Source organism: Xyrauchen texanus, chromosome 25, assembly GCF_025860055.1.
Source record: "Xyrauchen texanus isolate HMW12.3.18 chromosome 25, RBS_HiC_50CHRs, whole genome shotgun sequence".
NCBI lineage: Eukaryota > Metazoa > Chordata > Actinopteri > Cypriniformes > Catostomidae > Xyrauchen > Xyrauchen texanus.
The window spans coordinates 22,791,254-22,810,092 of NC_068300.1; the positions used below are offsets into that span (position 1 = coordinate 22,791,254).

General features: G+C 39.8%; 2 protein-coding genes across 3 annotated transcripts; both read right to left on the minus strand.

Moving 5' to 3' along the window:
* Nucleotides 1–1,961: 1,961 nt before the first annotated feature.
* On the minus strand, nt 1,962–4,641 carry LOC127619138 (uncharacterized). The gene is made up of 4 exons (XM_052091913.1): nt 4,602–4,641; nt 3,287–3,374; nt 3,004–3,174; nt 1,962–2,288 (listed from the first exon to the last, which is right to left on the minus strand). The coding sequence occupies exons 3-4, from the start codon at nt 3,094–3,096 to the stop codon at nt 1,977–1,979; spliced, it is 405 nt and encodes a 134-aa protein (XP_051947873.1). The 5' UTR covers nt 3,097–3,174; nt 3,287–3,374; nt 4,602–4,641; the 3' UTR covers nt 1,962–1,976.
* A 2,216-nt stretch (nt 4,642–6,857) lies between these two features.
* On the minus strand, nt 6,858–11,500 carry LOC127619137 (uncharacterized). 2 transcript variants are annotated; one of them, XM_052091911.1, is made up of 10 exons: nt 11,154–11,500; nt 10,534–10,630; nt 10,228–10,423; nt 9,447–9,627; nt 9,151–9,227; nt 8,699–8,885; nt 8,290–8,529; nt 7,648–7,819; nt 7,335–7,482; nt 6,858–7,125 (listed from the first exon to the last, which is right to left on the minus strand). In XM_052091911.1, the coding sequence occupies exons 4-10, from the start codon at nt 9,514–9,516 to the stop codon at nt 7,105–7,107; spliced, it is 915 nt and encodes a 304-aa protein (XP_051947871.1). In that variant the 5' UTR covers nt 9,517–9,627; nt 10,228–10,423; nt 10,534–10,630; nt 11,154–11,500; the 3' UTR covers nt 6,858–7,104. The 2 variants fall into 2 exon arrangements, with proteins under 2 accessions (XP_051947871.1, XP_051947872.1); XM_052091912.1 differs by lacking the exons at nt 10,228–10,423; nt 10,534–10,630; nt 11,154–11,500 and adding an exon at nt 9,712–9,803.
* Between the last annotated feature and the right edge of the window lie 7,339 nt (nt 11,501–18,839).

Below are 18,839 nucleotides of genomic sequence, written 5' to 3' on the forward strand. Positions count from 1 at the left end.
GCCCTGTCCCATTTCTCCCCTTAAAACTTCCACTTGGTTTTGAGTGCCCTCGAAAGTAAAGTCCCTCAACGAGGGAAGTGGAGTTGAAGATCTTTCCCTATGAAATGGGACACCACTATATGCAAATTAGCGCGGCAAACCTCACTACGTCACGCTAGCGTCGACGTGTCTACTACTACTATTTTCATTCAGAAAATGCCGGTTCCAGCTGTTGTGTTGCCTGTTGTGTGGGCTGTGTTCGTGTATCTACGTCTGATGAATCAACAGAGAAGGCATGTGGAATATAGAAGACGCATTCGCCGTCTTCTTTGCCTTGAGGATTTATTTCAGGTATGTCCGATTTGTTTAAATATTTTGACGTTATATGTTTACGTTACCTCAGCTGTTGATGATTTAACGCTAGCCCAAATATAATTAACTTACCTGTTGTTTGTGTCGATAATAACACGACCGTACACATTCAGGCCGTATAGTTAAATCCAGGGGTGCGGGAAGTGGTTTTAGGTTGGGGGTGCTGATACAATAAAATGTATCATAGAAAAAAAATGTAATTCAACATAAACACTTTTTAAAATGCCCACTTAAAGTGTTTATTACAAATAAAATAAATGCTAAAAATTTTATTGTTGTAAATGTCACCAATCTACACTGACTGTGGAATGTGTAATGCAAAACATGTTTTTATTAGGCTCTTTGTTGTTCATTGTTTTCCAGAGTGACCGTCCAGTGACATACTGCAGTTTGAATACTGTTGTGCCCATCCTACGCCTGTGGTTTAATGTGGAGTTAGAGATCAAACAGGACTTCAGGTTAAATAGGCAGGCCATGCATGCCCTGCAGCGCCTGATGCAGAGAGAGCAGGACCATGGATGGGGCACTGAATTTGAAGTCCTGATATACGTCTATTGGCTTGCCCATGGACTTTCCTATCGTGTGGTGTCGCTGAGTTTTCAGTGTGCCCAAATCCACTGTTCACAGAATTATTCACAAGGTGGCACAGTTCATTTGGGACAATCTACATAGAGCCATTGTCTTTCCGAAGCCTGCAGACCTGGACACTGTGGGTGATGGATTTGCCCAGTGCTCTGGAGCGCCCGTCCTCAACAAAGCTGTAGGTGCTATTGATGGCTGTCACATAAGAATCAAGCCCCCATCAGTTCATCGCCTGGACTATTTAAATTACAAAGGGTTTTACTCCATAAACATGCAAGCCATCTGTGACTCTGCTGGAAAGTTCCTGGATATTTTTGTAGGCTATCCAGGTTCCATTACCACGACACACGCATTTTGAAAAACAGTAACTTTTATCTGGCCAGAAATTATCCACCCAATGGATACTTTATCCTGGGAGATGGCGGATATCCTTGTTTGGAGACACCAATCTGCCTCATCACTCCATATAGGGAACCTGTGAATGGCCCAGTGCAAAGGAAATTTAATTACCACCAATCAAGGGCACGTTCCATTGTAGAGAGGGCCTTTGGCATTATGAAGACTCGTTGGAGGTCCACACTTTTCAGGGCCCTGGAGGTCAGTCCTACATTTGCACCCCAGGTCATAGCATCCTGTGCTTTCCTGCACAATGTTTGCATTGATAATGGAGATGTCCTGGAACCAGACAATGATGTGGCAGTGGACATCCTGGACCCAGAACCTCCCCTACAAGAAGCTCCTGAGGCACATGAAACACCAGGGAATGCCACAAGGGACAGACTTGCTGCCTTGATCAGCGCACAAGCCCCTCATTAGAAAATTCTGATGAAAATTGTAAATAGTTCAACTCTCTGAGTGTGTTTTTTTAAATGCACATGTTCTTTTGGGCTGTTATTGTGTGGACATATGGTTCATTTTAACTTTAGTTCTATTAAATTTAATTATATTTTGAAAACATGTTGGTGATGGTTTCTTTTGTAATGATCTAGACATGCCAAAAAATATTGAACATTTTAATGACATCTTAACACAACATAACATAACTATTGTTGGGGCATTTTGTCCACAAGTTTTTCAAAGAGGGTTAAAAACCTCTCAGTTTGGGCCTCTGTTTCTTTGTGCCTTTCCTGCTCCTTAACAGATTCACCCTGAAGAAAATCCAGAATGAGATTATTTCCTCTCTTCCTCTTAGAGTAGCTCGGAGTAGCTGGAGTGGTGGGTGGACAAGTAGTAGCTGGAGTGTTGGGACAAGTGGTGGTTGGTGTAGTGGGACAAACTGGGGTGGTGGGATGAAGAGTAGATCCAGGCTCAGAGATGTCTTCCTCGATGGGTTCGTGATCAGGTGCGACAATGGCCTGGGGGGAATGGGAGGTTCAAGTATTGCAAGTATTGCACCAATTATAGGTTATTTTTGAAAATGTGATAGTTCCTACTAGGGCTGGTCCGAATACCATTTTTTGAGCTTCGAAGCTTCGGAAGTTTTAAATAAAGAAGCGGCGCGCCTCACGCGAGCAGGGCTTATGCTCCGAGAATGGACACTGCACTAGTGATATAAAACAATATTTTTAATAAGGTATAGTCTTATTATATTTTTCTCACTGACAAAGTAGGGTAGATTTAAATAAATAAAAACGAAATTTAAATATAGAAAAATGAAATTTAAATATAGAAAAACGAAATTGTGACGTGACGTCCCAGTAAAATCTCAAAGTCTCCTATATTTCGCAGTAGATTAATTTATATTGATAACAACGGGTAAAAAGGATAATACATTTTGTTCTGCGCTCTAGCCAGAGAATACTCCCATTGCAGGAACAATTTTAGTAGTCCAAGAAGAAGCAAATATATTTATTAAGTAGCTATAACGAAGTTATATGTTAAGTATTATATTTCACCAGATTTTATAGTGTAAAACATATTCAAGCGCGAATGAGAACCGTTTCGAGGGGGATGCCAGGTGTGAAAAAAAGACAAATATTCGAATGTTACATTTTCAAATCGAATACCAACCCACCGAATGAATATTCGGATATTCGGGTCCAGCCCTAGTTCCTACTTCTATCAACTTACCATTAGCAATGATGTGGGGTCCTCTGCCGGCTTGAAAGAGGCCACAATCACAGGAGGATCTATCGCTGGCCTTCCCCCCAAAACGGCATGCATCGCCTCGAAGTAACGCCAGTTGGATACCGTTGTTTCGCCGCTTTCTGTACCTGAGCCTGTCTTTGGTTTTTTCAGGTCCTACAATAAAAAAATCGATTAAAAAAAAATTCCAAAATCGTTCAGCCCTAGTGTAAAGGATGTAAGATGTAGGTAATGAAGACATGAAACAGATCTCTATCCAAAGAATGACCTTGTAACGTTTCTTTAGATTCTCCCACTTCTTGCCTGCCTTCTCTCCTGTAATCCTTCCTTCCAGGCCCAGGTCTTTCACTGCTTTCCTATAAACATACAAATATGAGAATAGCTGTGTCAAAATGCATTGTAGCTGCCTGGGGGCTAGAACATTATCAGACATTGATATTGTTATCAGTTATTGAATTGTATAATCTGGTCACTCACTCCCATAACAATTTGGAGGCAAATTTTTTTTTGTAAACTTCTCCTCATTCTCAGTCCAGAACCTGATGAGGCCGAAGGTCTGCTCGACAGTCCCTGAAATAAGAGACCAGTTGCAGCTTAGTAAATTGCAAATTAACAGGAGAGAACTAAACGGATTTTTGGTCAATACAATCTGAGGAGTGTGAATACATGCACATAACTATCCCAGTTATGATCAGGATATAAGTATCCATAATAATATGCTAGAAATCTAATAAAGTAATCAAATGTAAAATAACACAGCATAGTTTATTATAGATAGATTAATGCTTATTAAAGCTAAAGTTATTCATTCTTAAACATCTTATTTTCTCTTTGCCTTTAGTTGTTTTATTCACATTAACGGTGTAATCATTAGCAGGTTTATTAGATGCTGCCACTTTAAGACCGAATGCAGATCTAATAATACACATATTTTCTCCCAAATGTTAACTCCCATTTAAGACATCAACTGTGTTTAAGTGAATCTCTAAACCGGTTATTTTGCCATATATTTGTGTGTATTTGATCGTTTAGAAGCGCACACAAAACCCAAAGTATAGTTTGCTTGTCTAGTTGCAATCCGTTTCCGAGCGCGCGCGCGCCTCCATGGGAACCGGGGCAACGTCTCTTGCGCGGATCATTGTGCTTTTAGTAGCTGTTTTTACCACCAACAACGTCCCGCAATTTAGAAACAGCAGACACTGCACTTTACAACAATCACCGATTGTGCTCAGTGCTGATTCTGACGTCAAGTTTGGGTTTAGAGAGAAATGACAGCGCGCTGTGAAGGGACAGATGATGCGCGGCTAGTTTTTAATAATTTTACCTCACATATCTTTTTTATAATCCTTAGAAGCCAAAATCGAAAATAAAATTAGATTAACTACCCAGATCAGATGCATATTTGATTGGCAGACTCTTTTGAAGCACTCGGCAGATTTCATATGTACATCGTCAGATAGCTTCGTGAAATATTTTCTAACATTAGTGTTCAAAACTCAACAGTCCATTGGATGTTCATCAAACTAACATATTCCAACATATTTCGAATTTTTAACATGCTTATTTTGCGAAAATATACTTACAATTCAGTTGCTCCTTTCCAGCGGTGTCCGCCATCTTTTGTTGAAAAATTTGGCCGGCTCGCTGAGTTCGCAAGGTATCCTGGGTAATTTCATCTTCCACTTCGTTTTAAGCCTGCATCGGACCGCACTATGTTTTGAGGGTTGATTTTAAGGGGAGAATATCACTCCCCCTTGCTCTTTAGAGTATTGGGACACCCTACCCCTACACGAGAACGCGCAAAAACAAGGGTTAGGGCAGAAATCTAGGGTAAGGGGAGGTATTGGGACGGGGCCTTAGTTTTGCACGAGTGATTTTTCCTAGAGTATTTTTTGGCACTTAGAAGAGTCTGACAATAGTCAACGATCAAGTATCGCTTTCAATAAGCCTTTATCATATTTTTGTGGATCGACCCTATTTAAAGTCCCCGTGAACCGGAAGTTGCAAACGACTTTTCTCCAGTGTTGTGACGTATTTCCGAGAGAAACGGAATACTAAATGAGGCAAAATAGTGGGCGTGGCTTTTTTTTCCAACTAGCACCTGATTGGATCTAAAAAATTAGGCGTTTCATTCAAAAATGGAGGCAGATCTAAACGCAAGTTTACAATCGGTTGTTGAGGATTACTCGCCGCCTGAAACACCGCCAGCAGTCCCCTTCCTGCAGCAGGAGGAGGAGGAGGAAGATGAAGAACAGGAACACACGGAGGATCATTTCGTCACGGTGGGAATCAGACCTTACATGTTTGAGCCGTTACATGCGGAGGGTTCAAATGGTCACCTGGACGTGGCGGCTCAGGAGCAAGTTCACACTCGCGAGCATCTCGATGTGTCCCAATGGTAACACTAATTGGAATTATAAAACTATTTTTATTTGCAATTACTGCTGAAACCTTAACCGTTATGATAGTAACATGCGTTTTATGTTTTCATAAGTTTTTGAATGTTGTACATTGTCTAGAATAGTTGCCTACATCTATAATTGACAGATAATTAAGCTTACCACGATTAAACCACAACTTTAATTTGTCAACTTAAACTGTACTATGCTTTTCATTCAGGTGCTCCTGTGGCTACTGCCAGCACATGGACACTGGTCTTGAAAGACTATGTTGTAGGGAGGTTAGGCAGGTTTGTGACAGAAGTGCAGAGAATGGGTATAATGTTATTAATCAGCCTATACATGACACAGCAGCTGAGTAGAACTGAAGATAGCAAACTCTATGACTTCAAAAACCGTAACATGTGTTAATACATTACATAACATATACTACAGTCTAGAATAAATTACTAATACTAGAGTAAAATACTAAAACTACATAATTGTTATATTATTTTATTATATAGGTTGTTGATAAATGTGCAGAAGCAGAAATGCAAACTGGATGCATGACTCAACACCCAGGTTTTGAAGCGGTCTGCTTGAACCCATGGGTTCTTCAAGTTGAATATGCATCCTTGGTCCAGTATTATGGTGACTATGACCAAGATGTTTTTACTATCGAAGAGTAAGTGAGTAATCATATCTGCAACAGTCAGTTTCTGTCCTGCAAAAATGCATTATGTAGTTTACTTTTTTTGTCTTTAGGCGATACCGTCACACCGCCTACAGGACCTTTGTCAGATGGTGTTGGGGCTACTTGGGAAAAAAAATACGTGTTGTCCTCCCATCATGTGTTGTTGTTGTTAAAATAAGATCCACATTCACATCAGAGAGATACACAGGCTTCAAGCTACCTTCACTACATCCACAATAGCAAGTGATGTGTATGTAGAACTGTATGTAATAAATAATGACAAAGGACTTTAATTACACTTGATGTTTCATTTATTATATTTTAAAGATTAATTTTAACACTAAAAATTACAAACACACACTCTCTCTCACACACACACACTCTCTCGCTCTCACTCACGCACTCACACTCTTTCTCTCTCTCACACACACACTCTCTCTCACACACACACACTCACTCTCTCTCACACACACTCTCTCTCTCACTCACACACTCTCTCTCACACACTCTCTCACACTCTCTCTCACACACTCTCTCTCTCTCACACACTCTCTCTCTCTCACACACTCACACTCTCTCACACACTCTCTCACACACACACTCTCTCTCTCTCTCTCTCTCTCACACTCACTCACTCACTCACACTCACTCTCTCACACACACTCTCTCTCACACACACACACACACTCTCTCTCACACTCACTCACTCACTCACTCTCACTCTCTCACACACACTCACACACACACACACACACTCTCTCTCTCACACTCACTCACTCACTCTCACTCTCACTCTCTCACACACACTCACACACACACACACACACACACTCACTCTCTCTATCTAAACCTGCTCCTACTCCATCTGTGTAAAACGGGACCAGGGTCTGACTTCAGATTCCTGTAGGTTGGGCTTGTCAAAGGCAGCACATAAGTGGTCTGGAACCTTCAGTTCATTAATCTGCTCTTGGTATGGGCCAGGATTGATGACCACCTCCTCAAAAAACAGTCTTAGCAGACTCTCCACGTAGTCTATAACACAAAAAATACAATGAACCTGGCATTTTTTAATTAGACATTTTTCTACAATTGTGATCAAACAACATTTTGGTCAATCAAACTGCATTTACCATAAACAACATGTATAATGTAATGTACGTGTTAATTGAATATCTAATTTTTCAGAAGATCTACATATTTTCCATATTTATTGTATGGTAACATTATCCTTTTATACTTACTGTAGGTTGGTTCTGTTTTTGTGTAGTGAAGGGAATGATCCCCTTTTTGTATTTTGGCCATTTCACTTTGATAGACGGTTCACCACTCTGGTTGCATGTATACTCGCGATTGGAATTTTCATTATAGTGAAGAGCAGCAAGGTGCAACCTACATAGTTAAATTAAGAAATGAAAAGGATAAAATTGGTAAGTGGTAGTTGTTTAAAGTGTGATTAATTATGTGGATAAATTATGTATTTACAAATATAAGACAGTGTGACAGATGCACATACAGCATTATTTATGAACTTAAAAGACATTTAAACTGTCACACCTGTTCAACATTCCCAAAAAAGAGAATGCCACATTTTTCGGAGCAAATTTCAATATCAGGCTATGGAAGCCTTCAACTGAGGAGGTCTGATGGTGAGGGCTCAGTTTTGACACGTCTTTCAGTAGTCGCTGGTTTATCATCAGGTCGCAAAACCGTTCACAAGCTTTAGTGCCTAATAAAGACAGAGAGTCCTTATCAACATATAACTGTGTCATTTTTATGGCTGGAAATATCGATATAGATTATTAAATCCCATTGCATCTGTATATCACTATGGCACTTGAATTCAACAGACTTTTGTCAATCGTAATCTTTAATATTATAGTCATGGTTTATAAAAAATCAATCGTTTGACTCTTAGCAGAATCAATATTTTAGTTTTAGATTTCAGTATTATAGTTTTTAGTATTATAGTTTAAAGCATTATTTAATAAATATTTTTTCCATAATGGAAAATTTAAAGGTATCTGAAATATTTCAGAATAAAATTCAATATCAAATTGAATTAGGATTAGAATTGAGTCAAGAGCTTGTAAATAGGAATTTAATCATAAAAACTCTATCAACCCAGCCATAGTTATCTTCATGGTTGTTACCAAACTAGGCTAATCATGTAGCATTATGAATCAACAAAATCCTTACTTGGTGTCAACCAAGCTCGCATCTCAAGAGGTGGGTGGGCGCAGACTGGGAATAAGTCGCTGTTATGATTGTGCACATTTTGCACATGGTTGGTTACAGACTTCCACTTTTCCACGGCTTCTTCACCTGTCTTGGAAGAGGATGCACACCAGTAAAGGTGGTTTATGATACTTCTCCTCCAGGCCAGAACCTCTCCACAACTACGCTCTTTCCCTAGTGCATCGATCTTCTTGGCGAGACCTTAAGTAGCAATTACAGAAAATAAAATTAACTCAAATATTATACTTTAATCAGTTCTTAAAACTTAGTTCAAGTTCATTTGTGCTTTTGTCACTTGAGTCACAAGTTGTGATATTATGTTGCTGTTGTGTATATATCTGATTAATCTGAAATGCTGCCAAACAGTTACCCTTAGAGACATGCCAAGTATCAAAATAATGCTGGATGTCAGGTCGTTGCTCCCTCAGATACTTTTGTATCGAAGGATGCCGATCTGTGACAATTGCACCAACCCTTAACCCTGCTGATTCCAGGAACTGGAGGCTTCTCAAAAACCCTTCGCGTTCCATGCGTGGACTTGCACCCACTTCATTACTCTGAGAGATGGAAAAAAAAAAACTCAATTTAGCAGACAAAAGACATGTTTTGAAATGTAAAAAAAAACGACATTTACACTTTTATCCAAACAGTTAATAGATACCATATAAACCAAGACAATGAGTATGTTTACATGCACAATAATTTTAAGTTTTGATAGTTATCAAAGTGTTGCTGTGTTTGTATACACACTCATTGTGAGAAAGCCATACACAACAATGCCATTATAGATTAATGCAGTGCCATAGTAAATTGCATTTTTACCTGGATTAATTGAATGTCCACCACCTTGTTGTCTTCCAGGTTCATCATCGTGTAGCTTCCATACTTGGCACAGTGTCCTTCAGGGGGAATCAGAGTAGAACAGAAAAAAGTTTAGGAGGTTACTGGTTTATTGACCATATTTTTCCACATTGAACAACATTTTAATCCAATGTCTCTACAGTTTATTGCAAAATGCAAAATTCTTCAATGCTTCAGACATTTCATAATGCTTATACTGTGGTTGGAATGACCAGATGAAAGTGAATGTTGTTATTTTTCACTCAAAATGAACAAACCTGGGGAATCAGCTCTCATGTCACCACCCAAGACAACGGCCTTTCCAGAATGCCTTGCCATCTCCAGCATTGTGTTTTGTTCAGTCCTCCAGTGCCATAAAATTGTTGGCTGGAGAAAGTTCTTCTGATGAATAAAAAATGTCCTGGGACATATACATTCCAGACAGAGTGCTGACAGTACCTGGAAGATATCACATTACATAAGTATAAAAAATGTTTAACAATGACAAATTTATAAAATTTATTTTGTTTACACAAATAAAACCTTGTGGATCTGTATGAATGAAGCCCCACTGAATGCTACTGCTGCCGACAAATGCAAATTCCCAGCTGGTGTACTCTGGATGTGTGGCTGGCTGTTCCACTTTGTTTTTTGAGGCAGTGTGAACAGATCTATGCGATTTTGAAGCAATAAAATGTATATGAACAATATCCAATATGCCAATAATACAATAAATAAAATTATGTTTGTAACAATTTGTCAGTGCTACATTTATGATCACCTGCGTGATGGATACAAATGTCCCATTTACAAATGTCTCAACTGTGCAGGTATGGCAGCATGCTTGACACTTCCGAAACAGCTGTAGCAAATTGTCTTCATACACCATGTATTTCCTGGCTTTGTATGGTGGTTGGCAAACCCTGGACAATCATAACTCAGCAAATCATATCATACTTTCTAACAAGGCATCTTGATTGATCATCTCAAACCTGACCTATATACCATGACGTTTTTTAACATGTATGATGTTTTAATGATAACGACATTTAGACTTACTTTTCAATGCTCTCTTGAGTGATATCAGGCTCATAGGTGACATCTGAACACTGATTTGAGGTGTATGTTGAGCTCTCATCGAACACAGTGTCTTCCATGCGTGGCCTTTTAATTGGTGTTGAAGTGAGACACGGAGCTCCAATACCTGTACCAACACTCACACCAACAGAGAGGCCGAAAGGCTTCACCTGAATAGCTGAAATTTTCAACACACACATATGACAATCAAACACATGAAATAAAACAAGAAGACTATTACCAGTTAATACAATGAAGATAAACATAGCTAGTAGCATATAACTTTACCTTTACTCCGTCTTTTCTGCTTGTGGGTTTCCGTTTGAACCGACACATTTTTCAAAGATGGTGCATGACATTGACAGGCCACATCTCTTGTTACGGGCTGTATAACAGGAATTGCATTATGTTATGATATTGGTACAAGGGCAAAATAGATTGTGCAGGACTGCCAACTTTTGAGTTCAATTTTGAGTTAGAATTACGATTCAATTCATAAGCTTGAGATTCTGATCTTGATTCAGTATTGATTCATTTGAATATACAATACCATTTTTAATGTTGTAAACTATACATGGAAACCTGTCTGTTGGTATCAAAATTGACAACTTGTATACAATTATATGTCGATTTTTAAAATAATTGAGCAATTGCATGAGACATGATTCATTTCAATAAGTAGTTCTATATTTTTCAACATAAGTTACCCTTTGTAAAGAGTAAGAGATGACCGTTATGTCGAATCTGTCTTGATTCAAGTGTGCGTGCCAAAAACCAACATCACGGTTTGTGGCGCTGACGCTCCAAAAGACGCAGCACTAAACATTTATTAATATGACAAAGTTATGTTGGCAGCCCTGTATGATGTTCAACGTCTCAAGAGCTTGGTTGTAGATAGTTTAACTTACCGTCAAACTTTGTGAGGTACCAACGGTGTACACTGACGGGACCGCGTTATCTGTTAATGACAGATATCTCACAAACCCCATTTCGTGTTCTGTCCAATTTTTGAAGCATTCACGCGTGAAGTGCTTCGAGCACATCCGTGACCTCTCTGTTATCCCTCCTTCCTCGAAATGTAAAAAATCGAGCCATTTGGACCGTAACGAGGGAATTTTAGGGAATGGGAAAAGTGTTCCGTGAGTATCACAACCAAAAATGCACCTCCTCGCCATCTCTCCTTTCACACGCTGTCAATGCTCGCAAACACACAGGCAGCCTGTCTACTGTCAGTTGGAGGGGCGTGGTTACAGATGTTAAGGAGACGCCTAAACCGTCAAGCCTACGTCATCAGGCAAGGTCCTCCAATGCAGAGGGGCGGGGAATTTTCAGATTTTGATTAAAGATTATGAAGCCAAAAAATTTTTTTGTGTGGATTGACTTGCATGGATGAATTGTTCACCACAAAACGATCAATTTAGGCAAACAAAGTAAGTATGGTCAATTTTGATTTCATGGGGACTTTAAGTGGGCCTTGCGCGTGCTGTGACTGAGGCGCGCCATTTTTTTTTCCAGAAAGTTCCAGAGTTTTCCCGAACTGCGCTGAGCTTCTCTGGTGTTTTTGTGTTTGTTACCCTGCCAACCAGATGACATCTCTTCACTGTCCTGTCTCAGATGTTTTGTTTTGTTATGTTTCATTGTTACAAGTCATTACAAGTGCTCACATAATCAGTCATCGCAAGTCAACGCATCGAGAGTCTTCGTGGAATCAGTGTGATACAAATGTTCTTTACACACATCTATACGAACATTTTACTGAGTTAGATGGAACTGAACAGAGTGATTATTTGAACTGCACTTGAACTGTGATTTGAACTATTTGATGTGAAGCTGAAAGAGTCATCCGAGTTAATTGAAGTGATTAGTTTGAATTGTACTATAAGAGTCTTCAACTTTATTCAGTATTTTGTTAAGTACCATCCAGTGTTATTGGTGAGTTAATTAATGTCTATACATTGGAATTAATTTAGAAAGTATACCTCTGAAGAGTGTTATAGAGTGTTTGAAATTGATGTCTTGAAGTTTCATAAAGTCTATAAGCCTAATTCAGAGAATCTTTTATTCTCAGTTTTATTATTTTGTTTCAGTAAACTTTGAAAATTATTTTCAGAAGAATTAATAGTTTCTTAAAAAAAAGAGAAAATAAATGATTAATTGTTAAAAGTAATACAGCTGAAGATTATTTCTGGAACTTACCTTGGAGTAGGGGCGTCTCACTTTCACTATTAGGTTTAGGTGGGTGGGAAAGTGAGCTGGAGTTATCACTTTGCATCACCTTTTATTCTTCAGGAAGCCACCATGTTGACATTTAATTAAACAATTCTTAAAACGTATCATCATCGTAAAAAAGACCTGAAGCCCACACTTCTTATTCCTGCAGTATATCAGACAATAGGTAAGCTAAAACATATACACACTAACTGTGTATCCTGAGACTCAAAGCACCAGGGGTGGGGACTAAGATCCTGTCACTTCTAGGTCTTCCAAGGTAACATAGTAATATTCCCCTACGAGGCGAGACTTACAGTCCCGTTACATTAATATAAGTAAACATTTAAAATATTAGTATAAAGAAAAATGTTGTTATGATTATTTTAAGGTTATATTTTGTCCTTAATAGACTGCTGGATCATGCACCCTCTCTCCCCTCTCTCTCATCAAGTTTGAATACCCATACTCTCATGGTATAAACTGAGTCGAAATCAACAAAAAAATGGTGATGTCTTTACAGGGAAGATTATGTCACATTTTTGAATAATATTTGGTGTTTAATCTGTCAGGAACAGCTGCTCAGTGTGTCTCAAAACATCATGGTTACTGTTGTAACCTCCATTCCCAGATGGAAGGAACGATATGTTGTGTTGATTGTGGTGACACAAGGGGTCTCTTCTGAGAGCCTTGCTTACCTCTAAACTTGAGAAAAGGCCAATGTCAAATTGGCAGACAGAATTTGCATGCCCCGCCTTGGACATACGGGTATAAAGGGGAGCGTGCGAGCGTCTGTTAGGCAGGTTTTCACTAAGGAGGCAAAAATAAGGTTACGGCGCATTGCAGTGGTAGGGATAGTGACGTGGCAAGGGGAACACAGTGTCTCGTTCCTTCCATCTGGGAAAGGAGTTTACAACATTAACCATGATGTTGCCCTTGTCACTCACTCGACATTGTGTCATTTGTAGTGACACAAGGGGTCGCACTTCAAAACGGCATGCACTAACCCGTGTTACGTGACTGCTGAGCCAGGTGCAAGCAGGCTGTTGCGTGCTAGAAGCAACTGGGTCGGCTGCACGTAACCCTCCCCAACGCCCTCAATAACAGGTGTCATACACCGCTCTTAGGTTCCCAGTACATGTACGGGAACAGGCGACATGTCTTATATGGGAGCCAGCCGGCCAGCCGTGGCCTTTTCTCTCCCTATGTTTCTCGTCATAGAGTTAAAACATCTTAATGCTATAGATGCGTTGGAGAAGGTGTCCATTCCTATTCTTTCAGGGGGAAAAGGCCCTGCGGACACCACGACCTGCCCAGACTGGGGGGAGGTAACTTGTGGCTAATATGCATGGGGGTTGTCAAAACAACAAACCTCCTCCCGGGGCAGCACTTGCAGGTTCACGACCTGGTCCCTGGAGGGGGTCATAGGAACCATGGGCATGTAGCCCGGACGCGGTCTTAGGATGGTATGGGTATCTGCTGGACTGAACTCCAGGAAAGTGTTACTAACCGAGAATGATTGCAGGTTAGCCGACCCTCTTGATGGAGGCGAGCGTGATCAGGAAGGCTGTCTTCAAGGAGAGGGCTTTGAGTAAGAAGGGTCGGTGTCAAGGCAGATTGGAGACGGGGAAGTACGCATCCTTCAGGTCTACCACCACGAAGCAATCTTGATAATGCAGGTTAGAATTCGCCTCGCGTGAGCATTTTGAACGGGAGTCTGTGTAAAGTCCGGTTGAGAACTCGCAAGTCCAAGATTGGCCGCAACCCACTGCCTTTTTTAGGTACGATGAAGGGCTGTAGAAACCCTTCTTCATCTCAGCTGGAGGGACAGGCTCAATCGTGTCCTTAAGTAGCTGGGAAGTGCAAGCCATGCTTCTCCGTGCGAGGGACACTAATGGGATGATCGTTTTGGAGGTACCGGTTGAGACCTCACGGCCGGAGGGAGCAGGTAATAGTGCATCGGGAGGCAAAACCGCGTCCCGAGGCTTGGGTGCTGAGAAAAAACTCAAAGCAATTACCTTGCTCCATGCACCCGGCAGGGGGCAGGATATAGAGAGAGGAGGAGGTCCTGTAGGGATGTCTTCGAGACTCATCAGCGCTGGCCTGCCGGGGCTGGGCAGTCGTGGGTCCGGAGGCGAGGTGGCCATGTCTGGGGAGCCGGCACTGCAAAGTTTTGATGCTGGGGTGCCGTGAGAATGGCGCGCACCAGTCTGATCACCCAGGAATTCAGGAAATTGCTCTTTTATTGATAATTTGGGTACCACAGCCCAAAGGGGGTGCAGCGAAAGAAAAAGGGAGAACTGAGGATTCACCTCCCAGCCCTATACCGGGGGGCGGAGTGGTCTTGCTACCAGCTCCAGAGCAAACGTCTGGCTTCCTGAGTGCGCCGTCTCAGGAGCACTTAGGGGTCTTACGGGCCCTAAAAGAGGTCCTGGAGATGGGGGGTGTATGCTCCGGCCCGGGTTGAGCTGGGCCCGGATTGAGGCAGAGCTGCAGTTGGTTTCTTCGAAGGGGGACGCCCATGGCGAGCAGACGGGGGATGGCCTGCGCTACGGTGGCGCGGCATGATGTGAGAGATGGCCTCCGTCTGTTTCTTCACCACCGAAAACTGCTGGGCGAAATCATCGATGGTGTCGCTGAAGACGGGGCATTGAGAAAACGGGCTTTGTCAACGTTGCGCATCTCGACCAAGTTTCAGATGGCATTCCTGGATCACGAGGGTGGCCATCGCCACCCGAGTGCTTGCACTGTGACCTTCGTAGCTCTGAGAGCGAGGATACCCAAATCGCCTCCATCGCCAGCCAGGTCGTCCTCAATCTCGTGGGAAGAAAGAGCGACACTGGCAGCGGCTGGATTGGCATTCATTTTGAGAAAGGTCAGTGTGATCGCTACCCAGGCACACGAGGCAGCGTCTATGACCGTCGGATCTGGAGAGATACCAGCCACATCCAGACCAGGAACTAAACAACGGCGAAAGGGCATCTTTAAAAAGACATGTCCTGAAAAGGACGTTCAACGCTCGCTTGGGTATGTTGCTCTTTTACCAGAAAAAAACGGTTTTAGAGGAAAATAATCTCTTTCGTTGTAATCAACTCTTTTAGGAGAGAAGCGCTGTCGAAGCGCCCAGGGGCAGAGTCTGCACAGCGTGCAGAGAGGAGAAAGCTGCTGGAATGTGCCGTCAGAGCCAACAGAAAGCTCTCTTACAGAGGTTTGTGAAGCAGTTGTGACACACAGCTCGCTGATCACACAATCGTTCGGCTCCTAAGAAAAAATCTGTCTGACAGACGCTCGCCCGCTCCCCTTTATACCCGTATGGCCGGGGTCGGGGCATGCAAATTAAAAAATTAGACATTGCCCTTTTCTCAAGTTCAGAGGTACGCAAGGCTCTCAGAAGAGACCCCTCGTGTCACTTCAATCGACACAACGTCGAGTGAGTGACAGAAGGGGAACAGAATCTTTCAATTGCCACTGATTCAGCTCTTGTGTGGCAGGGGTGCTTTATCTGTGATAAACTGTGCCAGGCAGAATTTTGATGGCCTAATATATTTGGAAAAGTCTAAGATGGTGAATGGGCTTTTTAGAAGGATGAAAATATGATTTTACAAATATGTCATGACAGAATTGCAGCATAGGCAAGGCCTAAAAAAGATAACGGTTCGGCATTTCAACAAATATATAGTGACTGTGAAAACCAAGAGCCATATATTTATTCTGGTCTACACTTTGTACTACTCTTTGGCTAAATTGGTGTATCACTCTTAAAAATAAAGGTTCTTCAAGGGTTCTTTGTTGGGGTGTATTGTTCCATGAAGAACCTTTACCATCTGTGTAACCTTTCCATTCCAAGGTTCTTTGTAGTGCAAAAAGGTTCTTTAGACCATAAAAATGTTCTTCTCACTCACTGGTTAAAAGTTAGCTCACTGCAAATTAATTGTGTACTTTCAGTGTTTTTGTTGAAAATTTTCAAAATGTTATCAACATTATTCATAAGTGAAATATTATTTAAACATTACTACATTAAATTCAATGTCCTTCTCAATTTTTAACAATAATTTTTGTTTCTGTTAAGTAAACAAACAACACATTTTCAATGCACTGCAATGAAGTAGCCTACTTTTTTTTTTTTTTTTTTTTTTTTGCTGGTTAGACATTTTTCCTTGACTGAAAAGAAAATTTGTTTATTTATTGGTTAATATGCAGGATGTTATAGGATATTTATTTATTTATATACATTTATAATTACTTAAATCCATGGATATTATGAGGTTTCACTTTAAAGAAAACAGCATGTAAGGCAGCAGTGAAATATACATGATTAATGATAAGTAAATTAAAATACATGATCATTTTATAATTAGTCCATAAAGCTGTAAAAAAAAGCTAATTTCCAATAGTAAAAGGTATTATATCAATATAACGTTATAAAGTGCATTTTCTATTGTTAATTCTTTTATTTACATAAACCTTTTCAATTTATAAGGGTTAATATAAATAAAAAAGCATAAATTAGGGTTTTGGATCAATTGGTGCAATAAAGTCCCTTCTTTTACGAGTGGTTCTATTAAGAGCCTTTGGAAAGGGTTCTTTGTGGCACCAGAAAAGGTTCTTTGTGGCACTAAGGAAAAAATGGTTCTTCAGAGAACATGTTACTTAAAGGTTCTTTGTGGAACCAAAATAGGTTCTTCTATGGCTTCGCTATGAAACACCCTTTTTGGTTCTTTGTGGCACTTGTCTTTTTAACAGTAGCTTTTGTTACAGAACTTTTGGAAATTACCACTTTACAAATGTCCACTATATTCTTATGTAAAAAGAAAGAAAATAATTTGTTTTATCTCTTCTATGAAAAAGAAACTTGAATATCTTGAAACTTAATTCAAAGATAGTTATTTTATATTCAAGGAGATTTGGAGCTTGATGCTATTTTCTTGGAAGAGCATATCTAAGCAATGTCTCAAATGTTAATAACAAGCACACATAATTAACTCTTTGCCTTATTTTTTGTTGATATGCCTGTTCTTCCAACAAAATGTCATCGTTACTTGGGGTTTTAGTAGGTAATTTCTCCAACTCAGGTTTAACATAAAATGTCAAGAAATTCAACCCCTTATACCACCTTTGCCATTTTAAATGTCAGAAGGAGTGGTGGTGTCATGTGGTTGAAGCACTGCAAATGTGACAAAAACTACCTAATGATTTTAAGGGTCGACAACGATGTACTAAAAACAGAAAAGTTTTTCCTTTGGGTTTTTGAAAAGTTTCGCGTACAGATGACAAGGTTGTCAAAATGATCCCCGTTCTCACGGATCCACGAAAACGATTAAAAATGATGTATTATGCATGCCAGTCCAGTAGTTGGTGATGTCACTTTGTAAAGAAACACTGCGCACATAAGCATCCTTCAACAGATCGATGAATAGAAACAATGAAGTTGATGGAAGAATTGAGCAATTTTGTCTGGACGGACAATGAGGTTGCTTTATTACTACAATTACTTTGATATCAACTCAAAATGTTGAGCAGCACAAACACAGGTTTTTTTTTTTTTTTTTTGTTTAATTTTTTCATGCCAAACGTCTTACATGAAATTGTGTCAAAAATTACAGAACAAGAACAGTAAAAAAAAATATATATATATATATATATATATATATATATATATATATATATATATATATATATATATATATATATATATATATATATATATAACAATTATCAAATAAAAAAACAAAAGCCAGAGGGAGAAAAAAAAAAATCTATATAAGGTTAAACAATGAAAGCATTTTTTGACTTTTCAATGATTGTTTGTTTTTTATGCCCATCAAATACATAGTAGGCCTATAGAAGTTATAGTCAACCAGAAAAAGTGCAATAGCGGATTCTTACCCAAAAATTAGCATTTGTGTATAAAACATTTACCAAGTAGGCTATATAATAAAGAGATTAACAATGTACTTGATACGTGAATTTGCATTGTTATAAAGAAAAATAATATTATACAGGTGAAACTCGAAAAATTCGAATATCGTGCAAAAGTTCATTAATTTCAGTAATTCAACTTAAAAGGTGAAACTAATATATTATATAGACTCATTACAAGCAAAGTAAGATATTTCAATCCTTTATTTGATATAATTTTGATGATTATGGCTTACAGCTTATGAAAACCCCAAATTCAGAATCTCAGAAAATTAGAATATTACATGAAATCAATAAAAAAAAAAGGATTTTAAATGCAGAAATGTCAGCCCTCTGAAAAGTATAATCATGCATATGTACTCAGTACTTGGTTTGGGCCCCTTTTGCATTAATTACTGCCTCAATGCGGCGTGGCATGGATGCTATCAGCCTGTGGCACTGCTGAGGTGTTATGGAAGACCAAGATG

Bases quoted from the DNA above. Each gene is read 5' to 3' on its own strand.
- LOC127619138 (XM_052091913.1), bottom strand. From the start codon at position 3,096: ATGCATGCCGTTTTGGGGGGAAGGCCAGCGATAGATCCTCCTGTGATT. The intron at 2,289-3,003 runs GTAAGTTGATAG...CATTCCCCCCAG, and splicing joins ACCCCACATCATTGCTAATG to GCCATTGTCGCACCTGATCA.
- LOC127619137 (XM_052091911.1), bottom strand. From the start codon at position 9,516: ATGCTGGAGATGGCAAGGCATTCTGGAAAGGCCGTTGTCTTGGGTGGT. The intron at 7,820-8,289 runs GTAAGGATTTTG...TGTCTTTATTAG, and splicing joins GCGAGCTTGGTTGACACCAA to GCACTAAAGCTTGTGAACGG. The intron at 7,483-7,647 runs GTGTGACAGTTT...TTAACTATGTAG, and splicing joins TTTTTGGGAATGTTGAACAG to GTTGCACCTTGCTGCTCTTC.